This window comes from Rutilus rutilus (genome assembly GCF_951802725.1).
Source record: "Rutilus rutilus genome assembly, chromosome: 18".
NCBI classification, from domain to species: Eukaryota; Metazoa; Chordata; class Actinopteri; order Cypriniformes; family Leuciscidae; genus Rutilus; species Rutilus rutilus.
In genome coordinates this window covers 2,920,368-2,948,093 of record NC_140231.1, presented here as the reverse complement: position 1 = coordinate 2,948,093, position 27,726 = coordinate 2,920,368, and the positions used below count along the sequence as shown (strand labels likewise).

The 27,726-nt window shown below is 39.5% G+C and overlaps 1 protein-coding gene across 1 annotated transcript; it reads left to right on the top strand.

Moving 5' to 3' along the window:
• Positions 1-12,586: 12,586 nt before the first annotated feature.
• On the top strand, positions 12,587-26,810 carry LOC311277405 (5-hydroxytryptamine receptor 2A; the record flags this gene model as incomplete). Its single annotated transcript, XM_084387710.1, has 3 exons — positions 12,587-12,875; positions 14,808-15,008; positions 26,173-26,810. The coding sequence occupies 3 exons, from the start codon at positions 12,587-12,589 to the stop codon at positions 26,808-26,810; spliced, it is 1,128 nt and encodes a 375-aa protein (XP_084243836.1).
• Between the last annotated feature and the right edge of the window lie 916 nt (positions 26,811-27,726).

The following is a 27,726-nucleotide window of genomic DNA, read 5'->3' as shown; positions in this document are numbered from 1 at the left end:
ATCTATGATCAATACAATATGCTGTCTGTTGTATAAGGGCAGACCTGACACATATAAAATAATGCAGTTTCTGTAATTCCATCTGATGTTAGTGTTTTTATGCCACTGTGTTATGATTGACTAAATGTTCCTGTTGGAAGAGAACATGTGTTAGTGTTTTGAATAATTATTTGATTTTGAAACATGTTTGCAGTGTTTTGGTAGACATGGTGTATTGTGTTAGTGTATTATTGTATTTTGAAAATTAGTGTTGGAGTTTAGTTTACAATGTGTGATTTTGAGCATGAAATTAACCGTTTTGCCAATTGTGTGTTGTAGGTGTGTTGGTGCGTTAAGAGTTTAGGAAATTTGTTAAATGTATTGAAAAATCTGTCATAGCAATCGTAAAAAACTGTAAGTAGCTTTTAAAAACATGCCTTGAAAAAAAACCATTATGGTGTGCACCTTGAGACAAAACAATGGCACTAATACTGTATATTTTAAGATTTGTCAGTGCAATTTGCTTTCAGTTAAGACAGCTCAGCCTCAAACATGCATTTTAGTCTGGGACTAGACTTAAGCCTTGCCTGTGAAACTGGGGGTTAGTGTTTCCACCTGGGTAACTGTGTGCTAACTGAGCTGACGTTGTGCTGACTTGAGTGAACAATACTGAATGCTAGTGCTTTATAAATGACAACATGGTGTAGGCAATGAGAAATGAAGGGATTTGAGTGTAGAGTTTTGTGACAGTTCAACAAATCTGACTCATGTGTCTAAACAGGGAATAGTGTTTATAGTTTAGGGAAATGAGTGTGTTTTTTGATAAATGGCGTTATGGTTTTGACATTTTAGTTCAAAAGCCTGGTTATAGTGTTTAAGCAATCGAGAAAAACTGTAAGATCATTTGGATTACAGTTTTTCTCAATTGCTAAAACACAGTTTCTGAAACCTTGCTCCATTTTCTGAAAACATTAAACACAAAACCTCGTCTTCAAGCACTATCCACAAAACCTCTGACTCCTCTCGCAAAATAAAACTTTCGCCTCAAACAGTTTCACCTGTGTTCAAAATCAAACACTGCTCTCAAATCATAAGCAAAGTGATCAAAATGATATACACTATCAAGCAGTCAGAAAACAATACACCAAAAAATAGAAAACACATTGTTCAAAACATATAGTTCTCAGGGAGAAGTACATTTTTTATCTCAAAACAATTTCATATTTTTCCGTCATTGTCTTTTGATGAACGAAAACATGTTCTATCATAGCAGCTCAAATTGATCAGAAATGACTATCTGCTTTGCTCTTTGCAATTTATTTTTGTTCTTCCTCTTCTTGTACCCCTATTTCTACAGTACTGTACCCTGCATCTCACAAACTTGTCCTTTGTCTCTGTGATACTGTAATTCTTGTTCTTTGTTGATATGAACCTGCAACCAGTCAAAATCAATTCAGCAGTCAGTGCTGTTAACAAATGGAAAGCACAATGTTCAGGGACATACAATTTGTTCATTGTACAGTATACAGCATACACTGTACTACAGTATACATTACTAAAAGGGACAAAAATCAAAGGAGTAAACATGTGATCAATGTGCTTCTTCTCCTCCTCCTCCTCCTCCTCCCCCTCTTCCTCTTTCTTGCCCTCCTCCCACTCTTCCTCTCCTCCCCATCTTCCTCTTTCTTGCCCTCCTCCTCCTCCTCTTCCTCCTCGTCGCCCACCTCGCATACGCACTCGTCCTCTCACATTGTTTCTTCTATCCATTCTCAGACTTTCTCCTTCCCACCTTCAACAACCTGTTTGCTCTCTGAACTGGCTTATATTGGTTGTCACATCTTTTGAAACAGGTTAAATCAGTTTTGAGTGGTTGTGTTCAATCAATGACGTGTGTTCTCTATTTGTATTTGATCGTTGCCACTTGTGTTCACCAGTGTTGATGACGTGCATTACAGACAGTGCAGAATGTGTTTTGAGAATGAGAATGTGTTTTGAGTTTTGCTGAAAAGTCTAAGTGAGATCTGCACATTGTGTTTTACCATGTGAAATGGTTTAAGGTATTGACAACAGACTGTACAACTAGCTAAATGAGTTCAGGCAACTGAGAACTTTATTCAGCCAATGGGTTTTAGTGTTTTAGCAATTGAGAAAAACTGTAAATCATAGACAAATGTATTAAACTGAACAAGAAGAGATGCAAATCAAAAGTAAGAGCTAGCTTTATGAAAGGCAGTGACTAACATTTATGTAGATGAAACACTTATTTTGTGTTGTGAAAAGAATACTTTGTGATTTTGTGTATTGTACTTACACAATTGAAAACATGATGAAATGTTTGAAAAAGATGATCTTTTGATGATCTGTTGTGATATTAGCACTAAGAGTTTTGAAAATGTACACCTAACTTGTGAAAATAGTACCAAAGCGAATAAAAAAAAACTGTAATAGTGATGCACACTAACACTCGTCTTATTGCACTTCAAGATGAAACTGAAAGCATGTTTGTAATATCCAGCCCTCATTCAGACACACACACTTTCCTGCGCTGATAAATGAGACTCGCGGATTCGCGCGCACTTCACTGAGACAGCGCGAGGAGCGAACACACACTCATACACACACACACTATGAGCACAGGGCAGCAATACAAGGGTAAGATAATGAGTGGCTATTTTTTTTTTTTGATTATTTTGAATTAGTTGTCTGGAGTCTTAAGAATGATTTATAAAACAGGAGAGACATGGGATGGAGAGTTACAAGTTACGTCAGACACTATTATTTCCCTGAGCTCAGGAGGTAAATATGCTACTGAATAAGTGCTGTAAAGGAATAACGTGCTCTATAGCACAAGATTAAACACAAAATACTGTAAAGTGGCAAAACAAATGAGTTGTGAACATTCTGAAAATATCTGTATTGATTAGGCTACTCATAAAATGTGTCTAAGTCACAATTACAGAAAACGCGATCTGACTGCACTTTATATTAGGAGATCATAATAATAATGATTCGGTACAATGTAATTATTGTTGTTTTGTGAAACACTTGTGCTGTTATTGAGGTGAGATATGGGTAAAGTTAGGGACAGGTTTGGGTTTAAGGGTGAGTTAACGTGTGTGAAGGTCAACAGTGTGTTTATGGATGTAGTTACAGAAATTAATTACACCTGTAATTACATGTAGGTGTGTGTGTGTGTGTGTGTGTGTGTGTGAGTGAGTGAGTGAGTGTGTGTGTGTGTGTGTGTGTGTGTGTGTGTGTGTGTGTGTGTGTGTGTGTGTGTGTGTGTGTGAGTGACCCTATGTATTTTATTTTTTTTAAATACAAGCACAATGTAAAAACATGTATATGCCACTCTAAAAAATGCTGGGTTGTTTTAACCCAATGTTGGGTCAAATATGGACTAACCCAATGTTGGGTTAAAAAATGCAGTTTAAAAATGGACAAATTGCATTTTGGACAAAATCAAAAATGGACAAAAATGCAATTAAAAAATGGACAAATTGCATTGGTTACATTAAAAATGTAACCCAACGGCTGGGTTTGTCCATTTTTAAATTGCATTTTTTAACCCAACGTTGGGTTAGTCCATATTTGACCCAACATTGGGTTAAAACAACCCAGCATTTCACAATAAGTGCATTGTATCAAATTATATATGTTAAGCTGTATTTGTCTCTTCAACCCCATTACCAACTTCAGCTGTTACCCTAGTCTCAACACATCACACCTACATTTTTATTAATTATTTTTTTAAGTTTATGAATAACTAATGTTTGTTGAACTTAGTCTGAAATGTTCAGAGCAATCATAAGAATACTGATTTTAGTTCAAATTCTGAAGTTAAGCCACATCTTTGATCGAAAATGATGAGGTTGCTGTCACAGAAAGTGCCCATTTCAGGCTTTTAGTATAGCATAAGTGTAAAATGATATGTAAATTTTACATTTACAATTACTGAATTAGTGTGAGGGACATCTGATTAATAGGAAAATGTTGATTTCATTACAAATATATATTATAATCATATTCAGAGAGCTTCCATAGTGTCCATAATAGGGTTGAAGGCTGATAGTGCCCATATGTTAAAATAATTACCAATAAGGTTTGATGCCTGAGGTGGGAAAATATGTTATTCTGGAAGTTAAATATGTAAGTAATATGAAAAGTAATACATATTGGTAAAAAAAAACTAAAATGTGTAAGTCCAAAATCGTACCGGTTTCGTGGAGTGACTCAGGTACAATGTAATTATTGTGTTGATGTTGTTTTGTGTAACACTTGTGCTGTTATTGAGGTGAGATATGGGTAAAGTTAGGGACAGGTTTGGGTTTAAGGGTGAGTTAACGTGTGTGTGAAGGTCAACAGTGTGTTTATGGATGTAATTACAGAAATTAATTACACCTGTAATTACATGTATGTATGTATTATTATTTTTTTTTTTAAATATAAGCACAATGTAAAAACATGTATATGTACACAATAAGTGCATTGTATCAAATTATTTATTTAAATTTTAGTACATACTAAAGACACTAAATATAAAATGGGTCGGACTAAAATTGTACTTTTCACATCTTTATTGAATCATTGATCATTCACAGTGAAGAAAGTAAGTGAACCCTTGAATTTAGTAACTAGTAGATCCTCCTTCAGCAGCAAAACCTCCACTGTAAAAATAATAATTATGGGTTTTGTCATTTTTTTATAAAAAAAAATTAAGGTGATAATTAAAAATAGTGTGTACATTTTATTAATACAATTGTGGTTCAGTGTTGTATAGAAAATATTACGAATATTTCATTAATGAAACCAAGAGATACATTTTACACTTTTTTTTTATGGTTCATAATTCTTATGGTTAGGTTGTGAATAACTGCATGTTTGTTCTAATAATATGAAGCATGTTGCGACTTGTGCAGCATACAGCCTTTTAATTGCGCAACATAACTCAAAGTCAAATATAAAGAGGTCATTTCCATTCACACTTTTGAAGTTCCATTCACACCATTCACAATTTTGTGTCATAGACTAAATATTTTAGGAGATTTTACATGATATGTAGATTCCATTAAAGAAATCAAGCCTTAAAAACTACTGAAAAATACCATGTGTAATATTGTTACCACCATATATATTTTTTTTTTTACGTAAATAGCACATTTTGGCCAATATGGAGCATTCCCGGGGGAACATTTTTTCAGTTGATCAGTATTTCTGTGTTTTCTTGATTATAGTTATAGTTGACAGGCTACGCAACTACCACTTTCAAGCCCAAGAAAGGTAAAGACAGCATTATAGTAATCAGTGCGACTCCAGTGGATTAACCTCAGTTTTATGAAGCGATGCGAGTGCTTTGTTTGTGCAAAAAGACATAATTTACCACTTTATTTACAAAATATCAATCTTTAAAGCAGCACGACGCATGTGTTGTATTGACGAGAGTGCGGAGGTTTGTGTGTGAACGTGCGTCAGAGGTTAATATATTTTTGTATATGAAGTGGTAAAAGTCTTTCTCAGATTGTCGGTCTTTGAAAGATGTCCTCTCCCCGCTGAGTAGCAACAATCCAGAGTTTCCTGCATTTGTAGACACTTATTATACTGTGGATGCTTTTGTAGACTTTTCCAGCAGTTTGGGCTCTAGCATTAGGGTTGCCAACTTCAGAAAAGGAAAATGCGGGACAGTCGTGGTTCTTTATGAAAATGAGGGACTCTCAAAATATTTGTACAGTGTTCGTCATTTCAGTGTCTGTAGTTAAGTGTGTGTTTAAAAGGTTATCAGACATAAACACATTTGTTTTGCTTAACCTATTTATGTACAATTTAATTCTAAAAAGAATTTTAATGTCACATTACAAACAAGCCATCGTTCAAAATAACAGCATTTATCTAAAATAGAAAGCTTTTTTAACATTATACACTAGGCCTTACAGCTCAAAAGTTTGGGGTTAGTAAGATTTTTTTTTTTTGGAAAGAAATTAAAGAAAGTAATTGCCTACTTTTATTCAGCAAGGATGCATTACATTAATCAAAAGTGACAGTAAAGACATTTATAATGTTACAAAAGCTTTCCATTTCAGAAAAATCACTTATGAACTTTATATTCATCAAAGAATCCTGGGGGGAAATTGTTTTTTTTAAATATTAATAATGATCAGAAATGTTTTTTGAGCACATTATTCCCTCAGGTAGATTACATGTTTTCTTGCGTGGCTGGACAATAATCACATTGTTTGCATTCGCCAAAACCGATTTGCCGAAATCAAAATGTGCACAGTAAAAAGGGAATTACCGTTAGCGCGAGACGAGTCCGGCTTGAAGCGGAAGCGACCAGACGGCGGAGGATTATGTTCGCTGGATCGTGGATGATGAGAGGTGTCGGTGATCATCCTCAAGTGTCGTGATCAGCACTGCTGCTGTTGCTGTTGTATCAGTCAGTGGTTAGATCAGGCTAGTCAAAAAACGGGACACGGGAGGTCACGCACGGGACAAATAAATTAGGCCCAAAATACGGGACGTCCCGGCTAATACGGGACAGTTGGCAACCCTATCTAGCATACAACCGGTGCAATGCAGCGCCAGGCGCGACGCAAGTGTGTTTTGCTAGTTTCAGCCTGACACAGTTATCATTTTTACGTCATGCGCCACGATGTTTAAATAGCAAATGCATTTGCACTCATCTGTTCATCCATGGGCTGCTGGTCTGAGAACCAGGTGTGTGTTCTGGCGCATTGTTGGAGCGATGCTATTTTGAGGAACTGAAATAACGTTTTTTTATTTTTTTATTTAAAGAGCGCGTTAGTAATGTGCGCCTATAGGCGGGTCCACAACGCGCGCACACTTTGTCCCGTAGATGATCTGCTTTAAGCAGATCCGTTTCCTCGCTAGAGAAGCGTTCAGTCTTTACGCTTGCAAACTCCTCCATGAAAATAGCGAATCCGCCATGGCTCGAGCACAACTGGCTTTTAAAAGGAATGGGAGACGAGACTCTGGTTGGTTTATTTTACGTTACGCCCAAAACACACCCATTACTCATTAAGAGAACAGAGACAAAACACACCCATTACTCATTAAGAGAACTGAGACAAAACACACCCATTACTCATTAAGAGAACTGAGACAAAACACACCCATTACTCATTAAGAGAATAGGGACAACACTTTTAGACCATGCACCGGGAGCGCCGACCATTTTCCCCATCATTAAACTAGTAAAAGTGGATTCAGACTAAGTGCACTTGAGCCTTGCGCTTTAAACCATGAGCTTACATCATTAATATAGAGCGAGCCCTGCATCTCTCTAGTGCAATTTTAAGATCCTGTGAAAGCGTTTAGGATGGAGGTTTGATTCACACCAACCAATCTTTCTTAAGAAGAACAGATTTATCAGTAACCAGGCTTTGTATGAACCTGTGAATCCCACACTTCCAAACTCTTTCCTTTATTGACTCCTTCAATGAGTCGTAACAGAGGTTCACTTACTTTTTCCCCATCACATGTCAGTTCATAAATTCATACAACATTCTTCCTCCTCCACGTTTAGCTTGGAAAATATCATGAGTTTAAGTTTGTTTTCAAATATTTGTTTAATGAACTTTCCTTATGAGTGATGTTGACAAGTGCTGCTTTGCATTTGTGTTTTTTCTTTTGTGTGCTGAACTGACATGCTGCTGAACTTGTTCCTCGGTCTAGTTGCATTCTTGGCAGAATGCTTAAATGCCGGCAGGATAACAGTTTAGTAAGATTTGCATAAACAAGCATTGTGATAGAGCCTTTATCGTGACAATATATAGTGAAATATCTGCTTGCTATCATTCATTTTTGCACAAGTGTAATTAAAATGCATTTTTATGATACACCCCCCCCCCCCCCCCAACACCTTTGAAAATGAAAATGTTTTCCTTTTAAATCTGTTCTATGATTAATTGCTATCACATCCTTATTTCTTATAAGCATTTTGTAATCATTCTGTTTTTGCCACATGGTAAAGAGTCATTTTTTGCCTCAGGCAAAAAAGATCAAGAAAGACAGCGGTTTCTTGGTAATCTTATGCAAATTACTGTGAGCAGTGTAAAGCAAGTCAAGTCACGCTTGTTTCCAGTCCTCATTATTCAAATGTGGGGAAAAAAAGTATCACATGCACAGAAATAATTTTCCTCAAAATGCAAGTGCTGTCATTACTCAGTGTACTCACCCTAATTTCTGTCATAGTAAACATTAAAAGAGGATAATGTTCAAGGGCGATTCTAGGATTTCAGTATTAAGGGGGCTCAGCCCACAATGAGGGTATGATTTAAAAAAAAAAATGTATTGTTTGTATACTAGTGTAGGCATGAACATACAGTTCAATTTTCAGCATCATTACTGGTGAAGAAATAAATGATAATTTAAAGTATAATAAATTGAATAGCAATTATTTAGAATTGTATAATAATATATCACAATATTACTTTTTTTTTTTTTTTTTTTTTTGTATTTTTGATCAAATAAATGCAGGCTTGATGAGCAGAAGAAACTTCTTTCAAAAACATTAAAAATAATAATGTTTCCAAACTTTTGGCCTGTACTGTATGTTCATGCCTACACTAGTATACAAACAATATATACATTTTTTTTTTTAAATCATACCCTCATTGTGGGCTGAGCCCCCTTAATACTGAAATCCTAGAATCGCCCTTGAACATTATCCTCTTTTAATGTTTACTATGACAGAAATTAGGGTGAGTACACTGAGTAATGACAGCACTTGCATTTTGGGGAAAATTATTTCTGTGCATGTGATACTTTTTTTCCCCCACATTTGAATAATGAGGACTGGAAACAAGCGTGACTTGACTTGACTTGCTTTGTGTGAATAAAATACCAAAATTGAAACAATACAACCATATCTATGCATCTCATGCACTGTCTTTATGATGATAGTACAGTGCTCATTCTGAGGTGGTTAAAATAGAGACAGGTTCAGGTCACACTATAAAACTAAACTTTAAAAAATAATACTCAAATATTACTGATGTCATGGGTTGGGTCCACAATGAAGCAAGTAGTGCATCCGTTAGCAGTGGTCTAAATTTATTAAACTAAAAAGAAGGAAGATGACAAAGGGAGTGACCCAGAGCAGAGCCCGTAAGACAGGGTTTCTCAAACTCTGTCCTGGAGGGCCAATATTCTGCACAGTTTAGCTCCAACCCTGATCAAACACACCTGAACAAGCTAATCAATGTCTTCAGGATCACTAGAAACTCACAGCTAGGTGTGTTTGATCAGGGTTGGAGCTAAACTGTGCAGGACAGTGGCCCTCCAGGACCGAGTTTGAGAAACCCTGCCGTAAGAGGAAGGCCCCCAGGGGAACCAGTGGAGGGAAGAGCCAGGAGCCCGACAGACTGAAGAGCTGGGAGAGGTGGAGACCCGCTGCGCAGACCGATCGGCCGATGACTTGAAGCAGTGCATGTCGGTTACAAATTGTGTCCGACTTGAGACAGCGCCGACTCCACATGACTGACGCATGTCATCAAAGTACCGTGAAAACTATTCGAGAGCATGTTTGCTCTGATGACAACACAGCTGTTCCACGACGATCACATGTGTTTCTGAAAAGTCTTTGTATTTGACAAATATTGCATTTATTTCACTTCAGCGGTGGTAAAGTATGCAAACACAGCGCGAGCGTCACTACGGGAAGCAGAAAGTGTCCGACTTCACATCTCAGTTTTCAGCTCCTCCCACCTGTACGCGGCAACTCTCACCGATCGGTTTCATTCAGCCGCAGCCGATGTCCAACACACCTAAAGACGACTGTAGGCCTGGAGTGCAGACCAGTGGGAGTGAGGACAATGGTGGAACCGGAGGGAAGGAGGAGCCCGGTGGGACCAGAGGGGTGGAGGGTCGAGGCGTAGCCGGAGTGACGATGAACCAAGGTGAAGCCAGAGAGACGAGGGACCAAGGTGTAGCCAGAGGGACGCGGGATCAAGTTGGAGCCAAAGGGATGAGGATTAAGGTGGAGCCAGAGGGACAAGGGACCAAGGTGGAGCCAATGGGTCAGAGGGCCGAGGTGGAGCCAGAGGGACGAGGGATCAAGGTGGAGCCAAAGGGACGAGGATTAAGGTGGAGCCAGAGGGACAAGGGACCAAGGTGGAGCCAATGGGTCAGAGGGCCGAGGTGGAGCCAGAGGGACGAGGGATCAAGGTGGAGCCAAAGGGACGAGGATTAAGGTGGAGCCAGAGGGACAAGGGACCAAGGTGAAGCCAGAGGGATGAGGGATCAAGGTTGAGCCAAAGGGACGAGGATTAAGGTGTAGCTAAAGGGACGAGGATTAAGGGGGAGCCAGAGGGACAAGGGACCAAGGTGAAGCCAATGGGTCAGAGGGCCGAAGTGGAGCCAGAGGGACGAGGGATCAAGGTGAAGCCAAAGGGACGAGGATTAAGGTGGAGCCGGAGGGACAAGGGACCAAGGTGAAGCCAGAGGGATGAGGGATCAAGGTGGAGCCAAAGGGACGAGGATTAAGGTGTAGCCAAAGGGACGAGGATTAAGGTGGAGCCAGAGGGACAAGGGGCCAAGGTGAAGCCAGAGGGATGGGGGATCAAGGTGGAGCCAGAGGGACAAGGTTGGGACTGAATCACAGGTTGGTTCAACATTGAAGCAAGTAGAGGATCCATTAGCAGCAGTTTAACTTTATTCCATCCATCCATCCATCCATCTTCTTCCGCTTATCCAGGGCCGGGTCGCGGGGGCAGCAGTCTAAGCAAAGATGTCCAGTCTTCCCTCTCCCTAGACACTTCCTCCAGCTCTTCCGGGGGGACACCAAGGCGTTCCCAGGCCAGCCGGGAGACATAGTCTCTCCAGCGTGTCCAAGGTCTTCCCCGGGGTCTCCTCCCGGTGGGACATGCCCGGAACACCTTCCTGGGAAGGCGTCCAGGAGGCATCCGGAACAGATGCCCGAGCCACCTCAGCTGGCCCCTATCTCTAAGGGATCGCCCAGCCACCCTGCGGAGAAAGCTCATTTCGGCCGCCTGCATCCGGGATCTTGTCCTTTCGGTCATGACCCACAGCTCATGACCATAGGTGAGAGTAGGAACAGCAGTCTAACTTTATTAAACTAAATAAACAAAGCAAAACATTCTGGCATAGGCAGGCACAGGAGAAGTACAAAGGAGCAACACAAACCAACCTTAACATTGAAGACACCAGACACCGAACGAAACTGAACAGAGGGTTTAAATACACAGAGACTGAACAAGATGATAGACTAGACACAGTTGAGAGCACTAATCAAAAACCATTGCAACCAATAAAGAGTGGGAACATAGAAGCCAATGAAACAGAAACACGAAAACAGGGAAAAATCAACTAAAAGTCCATAAAAACAGAACATAAACCTGACAACTGAAATATTCACTCAAGTATTACTAAAAGTTCATTGTATTTAATAGAAAAGAGTTATGTGAACTCAAAATCTGATTGTATTAAGCTGAACTTAAACTGAATGAGTTGCAGCATGGTTTGCACCAGACTGTACGAGGGTCCCTGGTGAAAAATAAATATGCTAAGTATACTTGCAGCCAGACTAATTATCAGTATACTTCAAGTGTGTTAATGACTAGTTAACGTGAAGTGTGCTATTTTGAAACAACTAATTTTGTACTAAGTATATTTTAGTTGTAATTAAATTGTAGTAAAGCATAACTTTAAGTGTATTTAGTGTACTTTTGTGTACTAAATTGCATACTTTGTCTTCAATAACAAATGTACATTAATAGACAGATGTTTTTCACTAGGGGTAATAAATGCTGAAATTAAGTGTTATTTTGTGTGTTTTTGCACAAGATTGATATAGTGAGAGATGTGTTGGTGTTTACTGGTTAATATTCTGTTATGTTTGGATTTATGGGAGTTTCTGTTATGTTGCAGTTTTGCAGGGGTTACCATTGCCTGTGATTACGACAAGGATGGGGTGTACAACTGTACAACTATTTATGCAAGTGTATAGTGATTTTAGCACATGCTAGTTAACCATAAGAATTCAAGGTAATATGATGTAGCCCCCCCCCCCATTTTGTTTTATTATGCATCAACATGTTTAGCAAGCCTTACACATCAGTTGTTCATAAGTTATGACGATATCTTCTAGATAATATCATCAAAATATTTGCTATCAGATAAAACGTACAACAGAAGTCAGAGCTGAATTATTCAACTTTTGATCTTTTTCCTACAAGAATTTAGATAAGACATTTCACTCTGAGTTTAAACAGACATTTACATGTGTCAATATTTGATAATAATGATTTCAAACGAATAGGATGTGCACAACCTCTTCACAGGAACTATCAATCTATCTATCTAAAGTTACATTTATTTATATAGCACTTTTCACAGTGCACATTGTTGCTTTACAGAAAATTATGATATTTGAAATAACGTCTATCTCTTAATCTAAACAGTGCTACTGTGTGTTTAGGTGTAGGATTCACAACCAGAAGAGTAAGCAGTTGTACCGAGGGCGGCCTGAAGTCATTTGACACCCGAAACTGATCACACATACAGTATCGTAGAGAATCAGCACTCACAGTCGCCGAGAGCCTTGTCAGACTTCAGTTTTACCTTTCCCACAATGGCTTTATTGAACGCCTGGAACGTCTCTTTGGACGACAGCAACAACTATTTCACATCCAACTTCTCCGAATTAGAGGACACACAAACCACGGGGAAGAACTGGGCAGTTCTGTTCATTCTGGCCATTATATTTTTCACTGTTGTGGGGAATATACTGGTGATCATGGCGGTGTCCATCGAAAGCAAGCTTCACAATGCCACCAACTACTTCTTGTGCTCGCTGGCCGTAGCCGACATGCTGGTGGGATTCCTGGTCATGCCAGCCTCACTTATTAGTATTCTTTACAGTAAGTACTACGCTTTTTCTCTTTCCTTTTTAAACAACAAAGGCACATAAATAGTCTGAACATATTTTTAAAGCAAATGAGTCTCACAAAAGCTCTCTAAAAATACATGTTTTTGTTTGTTTTTTTTACTGTCATGAAATTATTTTTTAAATTTTCCTTGAATGGGTTTCATTGCTTTTATGCCAAATATATATTGGTAACACTTTACAATAAAGGTCCTGTGCATTAACGTTAGTTAATGCATTAACTGACATTATTAACAATGAGCAATACATTTGTTACAGTATTTATACATTTTTAACGTCAGTTCATAAAAATACAAATAAATCAGGTAAATTAAAAAATATTAACAGATACAACTTTTGATTTTATTAATGTATTAATAAATGTTTGATTGAATTATTAACGAAGATATTGAAGTATTTTTCATTATTATTTCATGTATGCATCAAATGTTGACAAATGAAATGGTCTTCTTTTTCTTTTCTTTTTTCTTTTCTTGTGGGGAAATATAGCCCAGACATGTCTAAAATTCACCTGAATTTTACAGTTTGAAGTAATTGTAATATCAGTTTATTATAGATAATACATATTGTTTGTGGAACAACTTAAGTAATGCTTAGTCATATAAATTCAGGGAAGACAAAACCATTGTTTTTTCAGGTATTGACTTGTAGTTCCCTTTCGAGTTCCTGAGACGCAGCGAACAAAGGTTACAGTCGTAACCCGAGACGATTTTGAGCTATTTTGCCTCCAATGTGTCTTCTTTCGCACTACTGGAAAAGGAAACAATCAAAATACATATTTAAGAGTTTATTTTATCTGATTTATAGAGTGATGAGAAGATAAATCTTCTCTGTAAAACCTTTAACCTTCGACTGTAAAATGTCAACAAAATCTGACCTGGCTTTATCCAATCTTCAGATTTCTGTTCCAGAAAAGTATGCAAATGAGTGCATATTTAATTTGATAATGCCTAATTTGCATATTTAAACATTTCAGAAAACTTGCAATGCAAAACAAGTGTTTTAACACACTGTGATTAATCATGTATGGTAATACCTATTAGTTAACATTTTTACTTTATTTACATATATAGTGTTTTGCCTTAACCCTCTGGTGCTCTTCGCATGGCAGTCAAAAATCAGTCAAAAAATTTTTTTTAATTGAAAGGAATGTACTATATTTTAGTGTGATAATGTTTTTTTATGTAATATTTTGTATTTTTAGGGGATTTTATACTACATTATATTTACGCAGTAGTTATAATCCAGTTATTCACGATTTGAGCGTACACCTGAAAATTCATTTTCCAACTTAAACTGTCGTAAATCTTGAATGCTTAAAAAGGACAGACTGAAGTTTGATCTCTTTTCAGAGATGACACGTGGCAAATTATTGCTGAATTGAAAAAGTGAATAAAAAAAAAGTTACAGAATTTTACCTTTATTGTTATGGAAAGTGCACAAAAATACATTTTACATTTTTATATGAAATCTTAATTTTGTCAAAAACACGTTTTACTCTAAAACTGCAAGACAATCAAAGCCATAAATCTAAACAAGTTCTGTTCCAACTTTGAGGATGATATCTCCAAAAATGAGCTTTCAGTGAGAGTGTGTTCGGCTGCAGTACCGAATGCTTCCACTAGAGGAAATTTGTTTCCCATTCATTTCCAATGCGCTCATTTTTTACCCCGAGGAGCACAAGTGTGACTATTTTTTACAGAACCATTTAACCTTTTCGAATCATGTCCATGATTTATTTTTGTGTTCACACAGCAAGTCACCATTCCGATGAATAAAAAAAAAAGTTTAATTTTTCGATCAAAAATGACAGAAGAGCACCAGAAAAAAAGTGCACGCTGAAACATGTTTATGAAAATGCTAGGTTTATCTTCTGAAACGTCCTCCTCCTGTTGTCCGTTTGCAGATCACACCTGGCCTCTCCCTGACCTGCTGTGTCCCATGTGGATCTTCCTTGATGTGCTGTTCTCCACAGCCTCCATCATGCACCTGTGTGCCATCTCTGTGGACCGCTACATCGGCATCCGTGACCCGTTCAAATACGGCCGCAGCAGCACACTGTGCAAGGCCATGCTCAAAATAATCACCGTTTGGACCATTTCTATAGGTGAGAATGAAGCATCCAGTGTCACAGAGTTTCAAAAGATTGTGGTTAATGAGGGTTTATACTGTACAGAAAACACATTTCAGCACACAAGCACTCATCAGGGTTAAACGGAAAAAAGAAAAAGGCCTTGTTGTCATGATTTGGTTGAAAGGCAAGGAGAGTTGAACGAGGATCATTTACACAGACAAAACAAAAAAAAAAAGTCACTGTTTGGATTGAAATAGGCAAAAGTCTGTAAGGGTAGATTTCCCACAGGACTGCAAGACTGCCCCTCGGTGACTGTAGGACGCCAAAAGGTCCTTGTGGTAGAAAGAGGGGGTGGAAAACAGTAAAGCAAATATCTTGGATTATTTTCAATCCTACAAGTCTATGAGTGATAACCAGATTCAGGAAAGAAAGAGTTGTGATCATGGCAGATATCGAAGCCTTGTTTCATCAGATTTGCTGAGATTTCTTTGGTGGCCTGATGGTGACCTGTCGTATGGCTGTGCATCTCTTTAGGGCCACTTCATCACCCAGTTGAGCAAATTCTGCTTCAGCATGAAGTAATTGATGCATTCTTGCATTGTTTTTATGTGGATGACTGTCTGTTGTCAGTAAATTCAGAGGAAAAGGCTGTTTCTCAGTATCACGACCTTGTTACTATTTGAGAGACAGGAGGTTTTTCACTGACAAAATGGATAAGTAACAATCGAAATGTTCTGGCAAAAATTCCAGAGGAGCTTCGAGCAAAGAATGAGAAGGCTTTGGATTTGACCCAAGATTTACTTCCCATGGAAAGAGTGCTGGGAGCAGAATGAGTCAGATGCCTTCAAGTTTAAGATTGAGTTGCAGCAAACACCTCTGACCAAAAGAGGGATCCTGGCCTCCATGAGTTCTGTCTGATCCTTCAGGAATCCCGTCTCCTGTGATATTTTTTGTGCAAAAAAAGATCTTGCAAGATCTGTGCAGGAAGAAACTACACTCTTCCCAGTTTGGTAACACTTTATAATAACGGCACGCTATTAATCATTAGTTAAGCATTAGCTAATTCATCATTTATAAAGCATTAATAGACGTTTATATAAATACAGCTATAAATGCTTTATTCTTGATTTATAAGCATATCTATAATGTGTTTAATAATTGTATTTTCATACTTTATTAATGATCAATTTATCATTTCTAAATGAAGTATTGCATTATTTACCATTATTTACAAACTAGGAGTTGTCAGTGATTCATAAGATCACTTAGAAAGTGTAAGTAAATGTAGTAGATTCAGGTAGTTATAAAGCGTTTAGTAGTGGTCAGTGAACTATTTTGTGAGCTCATCTAAAGTGAGGACTAGTTATGCCTTGTAAAGCATTTATAAAGGAGATTTAAAGACTATTTCTATGCAAAAGATAAAAAAAAGAGCCCATGCAACCGGCCCATGCGAAAACCAGGATAAATATCGGGAGGGCATTAAATGTAGTCAATCAATGCTGATGTTCACATTAACAATTTGAGAACAAAGTATAATTTGCACGGTTTGACGTGATATGCTAAGCGATCGTTAGATTTAATCAGCGTGATTTACTGCAATGCTTTTCTTCCCTTAGTTCAGTGGTCTCAAACTCAATTCCTGGAGGGCCACAGCTCTGCACAGTTTAGCTCCAACCAGCTCCAACTCACACCTGCAAGGAAGTTTCTAGTAATCCTGAAGACCTTGATTAGCTGGATCAGGTGAGTTTGATTAGGGTTGGAGCAAAACTGTGCAGAGCTGTGGCCCTCCAGGAATTGAGTTTGAGATCACTGCCTTAGTTGGTCAGAACAAAAGTGGATGTTACTTACTTGTTCAGATTACATTTTCCGGCGAAAATTCTTATGTTGGTCACACTTCCAAAAAGTAGAATCTGTGATTGCGAACGCCAGTATCCACACCGGCGGCGACTGACAGCCGCACATTCTCCTCAAAACATCGGGTTCATCCGGGCTGTGCCGTGCCGATGTACAACCCACGTAAAGTTGATAATTCCGCGAATAACTGCAATTGCAGATTTCGGACAGAGATGGCGACAAAGAGGGAAAAACTGCAGACTGCGGCTTTAACATCTCAAACATCATTCTTAAACATATACATCAAGAGGTTGGTCATGGTGGTCGAAACCATATTGCATTAGAAGTACTGGACACCTGTGTAGACATAAGGAAGATATTATCGAAGTGTGTGTGATCTGCAAGCGTTTGCAAGCAGCTCCAGGGCATCATCTGATGGCAAACCTTCCTCTGAATAGAGTTTCTCCAGATAAACCTCCATTTACGTACATCGGAGTCGACTGTTTTGGACCCTTTGAAATTAAGAGCAGGAGAAGTGTTGTGAAGAGATACAGAGTTATCTTCACATGCCTAGCCATGTGTGCCTTTCATATCAAAGTGGTGCAATCAATGGATACTGATTCCTTTATTAATGCACTGCGACGATTCAGTCTCCTGTTCGCAATGGGAGCGGATACTCCAATTTAAGGAGCTAGTCTCCCTCCGTCAGCAGGGGACGGAGGTGAGAGAGTTCAGCCGGATGTTCAGTAGCGCAGCTGAGGGGCTGAACCTTAGCGAGGAGGCTCGTAAGGATTTATTTAATCATGCGCTTGACGAGCCGATGGACTGGCTGATCCGAAGAGCATTCGATTGGGTCAGTTTTGAGGCGATGGTGGAGGGTCTCATTCGCCATCGGGAGAGAATTGCCAGGGAGAGTCCGGTGGTCTCAGTTCCGGTGGTCCCGAGTCCGGTGGTCCCAGTTCCGGTGGTCCCAGTTCCGGTGGTCCCGAGTCCGGTAGTCCGGAGACGGAGGAGGAAAAGAAAGGCCTCCTCAACGACTTGTCCGGTGGCTCCTAACCCAGAGATCATCCCGGAGGTGACTGCCATCCCTGACGCGCCACTCAGGCGTCCTGCTCTGCCGGCCCCGCCCCAGCTGCTCGCCTGCCGGCGCCACCCCAGCGACCTGGCACATCTGCCGATCCTGAGACTGTTCACGTCACGTCTGCCGATCCAGAGACTGTTCACGTCACGTCTACCGATCCTGTGTCTCCGGACAAGATGTCCGCTGCCGAGCCTGTGTCTCCGGACAAGATGGCCGCCACCGAGCCTGTGTCTCCGGACAAGATGGCCGCCGCCGAGTCGCCTGCCCGAGGGAAAGTCTCCGCCCTGGCCGCCCGATGGACTGACATTTCCACCCTGGTCTGTTCCTCCTGTCCCGCCCTGGTCTGTCCCTCCTGTCCCGCCCTGGTCTGTCCCTCCTGTCCCGCCCTGGTCTGTCCCTCCTGTCCCACCCTGGTCTGTCCTTCCTGTCCCGCCCTGGTTGGTTCCTCCCGTCCCACCCTGGTCTGTCCCTCCCGTCCCGTCCGGGTCGGTCTCTCCCGTCCCGCCCTGGTCTGTCCCTCCTGTCCCGCCCTGGTTGGTTCCTCCCGTCCCACCCTGGTCTGTCCCTCCTGTCCCGCCCTGGTCTGTCCCTCCTGTCCCGCCCTGGTCTGTCCTTCCCGTCCCGCCCTGGTTGGTTCCTCCCGTCCCACCCTGGTCTGTCCCTCCCGTCCCATCCGGGTCGGTCCCTCCTGTCCCGCCCTGGTCTGTCCCTCCTGTCCCGCCCTGGTCTGTCCTTCCTGTCCCACCCTGGTCTGTCCCTCCTGTCCCGCCCTGGTCTGTCCCTCCCGTCCCACCCTGGTCTGTCCCTCCCGTCCCACCCTGGTCTGTCCCTCCTGTCCCGCCCTGGTCTGTCCCTCCTGTCCCGCCCTGGTCTGTCCTTCCTGTCCCGCCCTGGTTGGTTCCTCCCGTCCCACCCTGGTCTGTCCCTCCCGTCCCATCCGGGTCGGTCCCTCCTGTCCCGCCTTGGTCTTATGGAGCGTCTGGTAGCCGTTCGGTAGGGAGGGGGTAATGTCACATGCCTGTCTTGTCTTGTGCTGCACATGGGTGTTTTGTTATTTTGGGCCATGTGCTCGTGTCATTGTCTGATCCCTCCCCCTTGTCATCTGATTATTGTTTGAGTTCATCCACCTGTTCCCTCCTGATTAGTTTCCCTTTATAAGTCCCTTCTTGTTTGCAGTCTGTGTCGGTACGTTGTCTAATGTTTCCCGTTCCCCGTGATCCTCCAGTACGTTTCATGTTCTGTTTTTGTTTTGTATTTATTAGTTATATTTTCCCCCTCGAGGGTTTTGTTTTATGTTTATGTTTTCTTTTGTAAATAAACATCATTCTCCTGCACTTGAGTCCTCACACCTTTTTGCATTGTACCAGCCGTGACAGAAATGCAATCTGACAAATGGCACAAATTTGGGGGTCATGGTTTTTGTTTTTGTTCTATTATCTTCCCTTAGGTGCAATTATAGTGTTACTATAGTTTTTTGGACAAAAAACATTTAACTTTGAGTGATTTATGACCTTTTCCAACCCTGTTTCTCATCCTCTGATTCAAACATTCTGTTTTGGGGGTGTTTCCCCTTTAAGAGTTCAGTGTTAACGCCCACTGTTATGATTGGCTAACGTCATTGGCTAAAAGTAGTTTTAAGATGAAATACATTACTTACAGTTTGCGGCAGTTTTGGGCCCAGAATAGTCGGCACGGCCTGATCTTTAAGCAAAAGTTTTCTGGCATCATACTGCGATTTGTTCTCAAAACAGTCATTCTTGAAATGTAGAGAACACACGCTTAAATTAACACTGCCGTGACTGGGACGTCCGCAAACAATAAATTGCATCCATTTTCCCCTGACGTCTGGATCGTTCGGCAGCGTCTTCAAACATGTTGTTAGTCCACAGCCAGGAACAGCACATCTGCGTCATCGGGTCAAACAGACACTCGCTGCACGTCGACTGAACACCTGTGAGCGTGACAACGATGCGATGATGTGAAATGAGGCATAGTTGTCTTGCGCAGGCGGTCATATGCAAACGACTGGTGCGTCACTTCGTACCGTGACGTCACTTCTCACCATGGAGCCCCTACGAGCTGTAATTACAGCTTGATTAAATAAATGCTTCGTTTATAATGGGGAGGACGTCTTAAGCTATGAAACTGGCAGGAAGTTTTAATGGTACAAAGACCTCTTATATACCAAAAGACCAAGGCAAATTTGGTTTCTCATGTCATGACAAGCTATTGAATGCTGGAACCAATCTCAGATCAACAACATGCTTCTGCAGAAGGGATTCAGTTAATCTTTATTCATTTCCCGAAGGCAATTTGGTTGCAGCATACAAGCATACACATTAGACAGAATCATACACACAAAATAAAAAAATAAAAAAATCCATCCTAAAAAATAATTTACCTTAAGTTTAAAACCTTTACAGCTAAGGGGATCAATTAATTTTTTATAAAAAAAAAAAAAATGTAAATTTTAATGAATGAGTTCTATATCGACTGCCAGAAGGGAGGAACTCATGATACAAACGGTGGGAATCATCTAACAATATGCTCTGGGCTTTACCCAAAACCTGTCTATGATATAACCCGGCCATATTCATCCGCTATTTTATTTCCCTGGTTTACAATCCTCTCAATACAATTCTTGTTTTTCACATTTAGAGAATTAAACCAGCACAGCAATGACAATGATACCAGTGACTCAGTGTAAGATCTGTAGAACATACACATCAGTGTTTTATCCACATTAAATGACCTTCATTTCTGCAAACAATACAATCTTTGCTCTCCCTCTTACACAAAGCAACAGTATTTGGAGAAAAGGTCAATTTGTTATCTAAGACAGTACCCAAATACTTATACTGTTCAACACTCTGTTAATACTAATTTGCTTATACTGAATAGATTTTCTCCTAGAGCTAAAATCAATAGTCATCTCCTTCGTTTCAAGAACATTAGGACACCAGACAATAAAATCATCAACCACAGGACCAGGCATGAAGTCCTCCTCACTCAATAGGCTCACAATCACAGAATCATCAGCTAATTTTAGGATGTTCCTATTTCTAAAACTACTCTTACAATCATTTGTGTACAAGATAAATAATAAAGGAGAGAGCTCCACTTTTTTAATCTGAGACTTCTATCCAAGGTAAAGAGCTTTCTTTCTTTTAATGACCTTGAGAAAGTTATTCACGCCTTTATCTTTTCACGACTCGATTACTGTAATACTCTCTACACAGGAGTTAGACAGACAGCGTCGGCGCGTATGCAGACAGTCCAGAATGCGGCCGCTAGGCTATAAAGCGTGAGCACATTACACCAATTTTGTACTCTCTCCAATGGTTGCCGATCCGTTTCCGTGAATATAAACTTTTAACGTTTGTTTTTAAATCCTTAAATGGTTTGGCGCCTACATATCTTGATTCCTTAGTCAAACGTTATACATCAGATAGATCCCTGCGGTCTTCCGATCAGTCGCTTTTCACCATTCCAAGATCTTTCTCGATCGCTGCCCCGAAACTTTGGAGTTTGTTACCCGTTCACATCAGACTATTTCGAGTTTTAAATCATTGTTAAAAACTCATCTATTAACTCAGGCTTTTTAATTCCTCTGGCCGTTGAGTCAAAATTCTCTGTTGTTGTTTTATGTTGTTTTTGTGTTGTCTATGTAGGCTATCTCTGGAAAGCACATTGGTGCAACTGCAGTTGCAATGAATTGTGCTATATAAATACAAGAAAGAAAGAAAGAAAGAAAGAAAGAAAGAAAGAAAGAAAGAAAGAAAGAAAGAAAGAAAGAAAGAAAGAAAGAAAGAAAGAAAGAAAGAAAGAAAGAAAGAAAGAGAGGACACATCCTTGAGGTGACCCAGTGGATGACACCAGCCATTCAGAAAAACAGTCATTTACTTTAACTCTACTTGACTTCTCTGCACAAGTAAATCCAAAATCCTACAAGATTAAATTCCAACCCATGTGTGGATGAATACTGTTGAAAGCAGATGAAAAATCAATAAAAAGTTTAACAAATGATTTCGGCTTATCTAAATGCTGAAGTACTAAATGTAAGAGGGTTTCATCCTCTACACCTCGTTTAGCCCTATATGCAAACTGAAGGGGAACTCTGAGTCCTTTGCATAATTTCTCTCTTAAAGGATTAGTTCACCCCAAAATGAAAATGTCCTAATAATTCACTCACCCCAATGCCATCCAATATATCCATGTCTTTCTTTCCTCAGTAGGAGAGAAATTATGTTTTTGAGGAAAACATTTCTGGATTTTTCCTCTAACAATGGACTTCATTGATTACCATCGTGTTTAAGTCCAAATCAATGCAGTTTCAAAAGTCCTTGAAGTGTTTAAACGGGCTGTACGCGATCACAGCTGAAGAAGAGGTTGTTATCTAGCGAAACGATAGGTCATTTTCCAAAAAAAAAAAAAGTTATAATTTATAGACTTTTTACCTTCAATAGTTCGGATTGAGCTGATCAACAAACGGACAGGGAACTACGTCATCACGTTGAAAGGTCACGCCGGCGCCGGCAATACTATTTGAACTACTATTCATATTCTTCAGAATGTTATTCATACACTATTCATATTCACTGAATACTATTACTATATATATATATATATATATATATATATATATATATATATATATATATATATATATATATATATATATATATATATATATATATATATATATATATATATATATATATATATATATATATAATAGCAAACAATACTATTTGAACTATCCTCCTTCGTACGGTCGCATTGTAAACAGTGGGGCGGTACTTCTGCCGGCGCCGGCGCGACCTTTCAACGTGATGACGTAGTTCCCTGTTGACTACATTCCTTGAGTAATCGACCCCCTGTATTATCAGGCCCAGAAGCCTTCCTGAATTTACACTGTTTTAAAACTGTTATCACATCATTCTCTCCCCGTTTATCCGACATCCTCAATTTCCTGATTAAAATCATAAGTATCAAATCTCACATAAAAATTGAAAAGGAGTAGGAGGATGCTTAGGTAGCTAGCTTGAAGCCAATGGGGCTGTCGGTAAAAACAGGTCCAGTCTAGTCACTCTGATGTTAAGGTCTTTTATTTTCCTTCCAAATCAGGTATTGGATATGGGTGTGTATGTAGGGGTGTATGTGTAAGCGTGAGAGCGTGTGGTTTCTACAAGAACAGAAATACAATGTTTTAGTTCACAATAAACATAACATGGAATCCACAGGAAATAAAGGAACTTAAACAATACATGAAGCCATCTACTCATAATATAATCTCAAATACATATGTAAATAACTAAAGAACATGCTTAAGCAGGAAATATAGCAAAATAAACACATTTAGGCCAAAAAAAAAAAAGCACTTACATGGTCAAATACACACACGCAGGGAAAAACAAAGGAATAACTCAGTCCTCTGCACAGTGCATCCATGTGCACCAGAATGAAGGTGCTGTGGGCACAGGTGCCATTTATAAGGCCTGATAGTGTCCTAATTGGCTTGAGATTAGGTGGGTGGAGCTAAAACTTAATAGGAAAATTAACAAGCTAAGTGGGGTGTGGCACATGCTTGGCACCTTGACGCTTAGGGACACACAACTTCTCAACAAAAATGATTAAACTCCTGTGACAAATCTGCATCTGAACTGAATCCATTCAAACTTATTTATTTTCCTAAAATCCTGACCTGTTATTAAATGCACCCCCTCTTAAACAGAACCTACATTCCCCATTTTCATTTTTAACTTGAGATCTTCCTTATAGAGACTTCCCTCTTAATTTCACACTTAATTTCTCTTTTTAGCCTATAATGCTCTACCGTATTCCCCTCTTTGAGTGATTTCGTAACCCAAGGTTTGCGTATTTCCTTAATGATTCATCACCACGTAATTCATGGATAACTGGAAAAATGATTCAGACATTTCCAGATAATCGAGGCTTTGTTTGTCAAGTGCGACTTTTCCTTTAAAGGGAATTACTTTTTAACAGTTCCTCTGGAATTTTTGCTCGATTGTTACTTATCCATTTTGTCAGTGAAAAACCTCCTTTCGCACAAATAGCAACAAGGTCGGCCCACATCTGGCATGTGTGGAGTCCATGTGTACCAGATGTGGGCCGGATCTGGGCCGACACTATGGGATATATGCAATAATATAAGCAGTCAGGCAAGCAGACTGACCCGGTTTCCCTGCGCTCCCTGGGGTTGTTGTAAACAGCGCTAACTGGAGCTGACAGGAGGAATGATATTCATGTCGTATTTAGCATTTCTGACGCATAATGCTCATTATGCGTCAGAAATGCTAAATACGACATGAATATCAAAATGCTCTCTTTTTAAAAAATAAAATAAGAAGTTTGCATCTATTCTTAGTCACAGTTGCTTAACTGAAACTACAGTGAAAATCAGGCAACTATAAATTAAACATTTAGACCATTACAAAATTAACAAAAATAAAATGTAACCCAATAAAAAAAATAATAATTAAATCTGTTGTTTTTACAGAATAAAAACTGGCAGATGTGGTTGCTAGATAATTCAGTAAAAATGTTAACAAATTTACAGAACAACCTACACATTTTACAGCTAATCAAACATACAAATAAGATTAAAGCTAATCAAACCTCTTTAATTCAAGAATCAAAGCAATAAACAGGAGAATTACTCAAAGGAACCACCACCACATACAACCTGACGTTAAACAATGCAAGACAAGGAACTGACTGAAACAGAGGGCTTATAAACGAGCAAACAAAGGAGCTAACGAGATAATTAATGAAACACTGAGGACTCAGATCAATCCGAAACCTGGAGACAAACAGGCCGGGAACAGAGGAGAAGAGAAACTAATTAACAAACTAACTGCAAACACAATACAATCAAAACTGAATGAAAAAAGAACATAGGTATACCTCACATTAAAAACATAAGATGTACATAATGTACATTACTGATAAGAAGAAGAAGAAAAACCATTGAATGTGAAGTGTCAGGGAATTCTGTGAATGTTATTCTGTATGAATATTTACTTCAAAAAAAGGGTACATTTAACAGTGTTTTACTGTAAAATTACATAAAATGTAGGGTTAGATTTTTCCCCGCATATATATAAACTTACAGTTTTTCCCTTATTTAGTACTGGGATTTACTGTTAACCAGTTAACAGGTTTTTACTGTAACAGGTTATTACTGTTTTTTTGTCTTTTACAGTTACACTTTTTATTTTTTTACAGTGCTAGTGACACAATTTAATATTTGTTACTAACTTGCAAATGTGGAGGAAAGGACAAACCAAGAATAAATGCACATTTATATTTAATCCTCATCTAACAGCCTCAGACAGTTTACACGTTATCTCAATCAAATATGATAGTTGAATAAGTATTCTGACAGCTTTTACTTTTTTTAAACTGACAGCATATTTCAGTGGGGCAAACTGTAATACAATAATGGGTAACGCTCTGTTGAACATCTATAAGTAACTTTGCAACAACAACTCACTCTCATTAGAGTATTAGTAGACTTTCTTCTTAATATCTGCTAACTCTTTATTTTGATGCTCCCCGACAGACATTATACTGACTGTAAGTAACTTTGCAACTACATGTCAACTTATTCTAACCTACTAATACTAATTAAACTAAGTCTACTAATACTAATATTCTAAAGAGAGTTAGTAGACATGTAGGTGCAACGTTACTTACTCAACAGAATGTGTTAAAGGGACCATCAAAATAAAGTGAAATCAAATAATGTAACCGGTGAGATCACGAGATGGGTTAAAGGATTAGTTCACTTTCAAAAAAAAAAAAAAAAAAAGCAGATAATTTACTCACCCCGATGTCATCCAAGATATCCATGTCTTTCTTTCTTCAGTCGAAAAGAAATTAAGGCTTTTGAGGAAAACATTCCAGGACGAGCATTTGTGGTTAAAAAGATTTTTTTTTTTTTTGATTTTTTTTTTTTTTTAAATGACCGATCGTTTCGCGAGATAAGACCCTTATTTCTCGACTGGGATCGCATCGAGACTTTGAAGCTGCGTTGAGATGGACATTTGAACCTTCTTTGAACATTGGAATAGTTGGTTGCCATTGAAGTCCATTCTGTGTAGAAAAATCCTGGAATGTTTTCCTCTTAATTTCTTTTCGACTGAAGAAAGAAAGACATGGATATCTTGGATGACATTTTTTGAAAGAGAACTAATCCTTTAAAACAAGCTTTCTGGAGTGATCCTTGACTCTTGTTGTTGTTTTCTTCTTTTCTTTCAGTGTTGTCGCTGCCCATTCCAGTACTGGGTTTGCAGGATAAGCAGAAGGTGTTTGTGAACGGCACCTGCGTGTTGAACGAGCCTCGCTTCGTCCTGGTGGGCTCATCCGTGGCCTTCTTCGTTCCTCTGGTCATCATGGTGGTCTGCTATATCCTGACTCTCCGGGATCTCCAGAAACACAGCTTATCTTTCCCGCAGGAGAGCAAGAGCAACTCCACATGTTCTTCCGCGAAGACAACAGACACGAGTCTGCTCAACAGTAAGTCCTCCACTAAGAAGTCCACATTTTCGATCAGCATACGTACGTTCAGAGCTCCACAAAACCAAGGCAATAAAGGCATGATGCAAAATATAAAAAACGAGCAACGAGCCTCCAAAGTCCTGGGGATCGTCTTCTTCCTCTTCCTGGTCATGTGGACTCCGTTCTTCATCACGAACGTGCTGATCGCGATCTGTCGGGACGACTGCAGTGAGGTTCTCTATAAACTCATTAACTTCTTTGTCTGGGTGGGATACGTGTCCTCGGGAGTGAATCCCCTGATCTACACCCTTTTCAACAAGACGTATCGCCAAGCCTTCGCTCGCTACCTACAGTGTAAATATCAGGAAGAGAAGAAGATCCCGTCCAACAGAAGATGACCTTGATTCTGCAGTTGCACAACTCTTCTGAGTGTACTTTACTGTAACATGCTTTTCATTTAGAGTTTTTTTACTGTAACCTTTTTGGCTTTTGCAGTTGGGTCACTGTATTTACACAGTATGCAAGTGGTGAATATACAACATGCGATAAGGCCTACTATTCAATATTCAGTACAATACTATACTTGCAGTGAATATAGTATAGAATTTATTCACCTTACTACTGTAAGTTGTCATTACTATATTTTTTTACGTAATTGCAAAATTTGTTTACTTTGTTACAATATACTTTTTTTTCTGTACCTGCATGCTTTGGATTCTGTGTTCTCCATTTTCTGATGTAGTGTGTAATGAATGATCTGTAGTGTTTATAATTTTGACCCGTTGTGTGTGTGATCTGAGAGCATTGTTTGATTTTGAGCACAGATGAAATGGTTTTGAGGCAATTGTTTGATTTTGCCAGAAGAGTCAGCGGTTCTGTGGATGTGGTTTGAAAATTTGGTTTTGTGTTCAAGGTTTTGAGAAAGTGAGTGATGGTTTCAAGAAATGTGTTTTAGCAATTCAGAAAAACTGTAAAATGGGTCATTTATGTATAAGAAATGTGAAATTATTTTTTGAATTTGGAGCCTTCTAGACTGAGAAAAGCCAGAAAATGTATTTTTGGCTCATGTGGATGAAAGACAACAACTCCCAGAATGCACTTGCTTCGCTGCTCTACGAGGCCACTCCCAAGCCACGCCTACCGGTAAGAGCGCGCAGTTAAACATCAAGGCTAGGCTACTAGTGAGTCTCTGTGACGAGTCTGCCCGGGATTTCGAGATCGCCCAAAATGTCCGGGATTCGGCTTTTGCGTTCTACGGTCGCCATTCATCATGTTTACTGTGGCGAGCAGGACGAGGCTGAGGGCCGCGGGAGA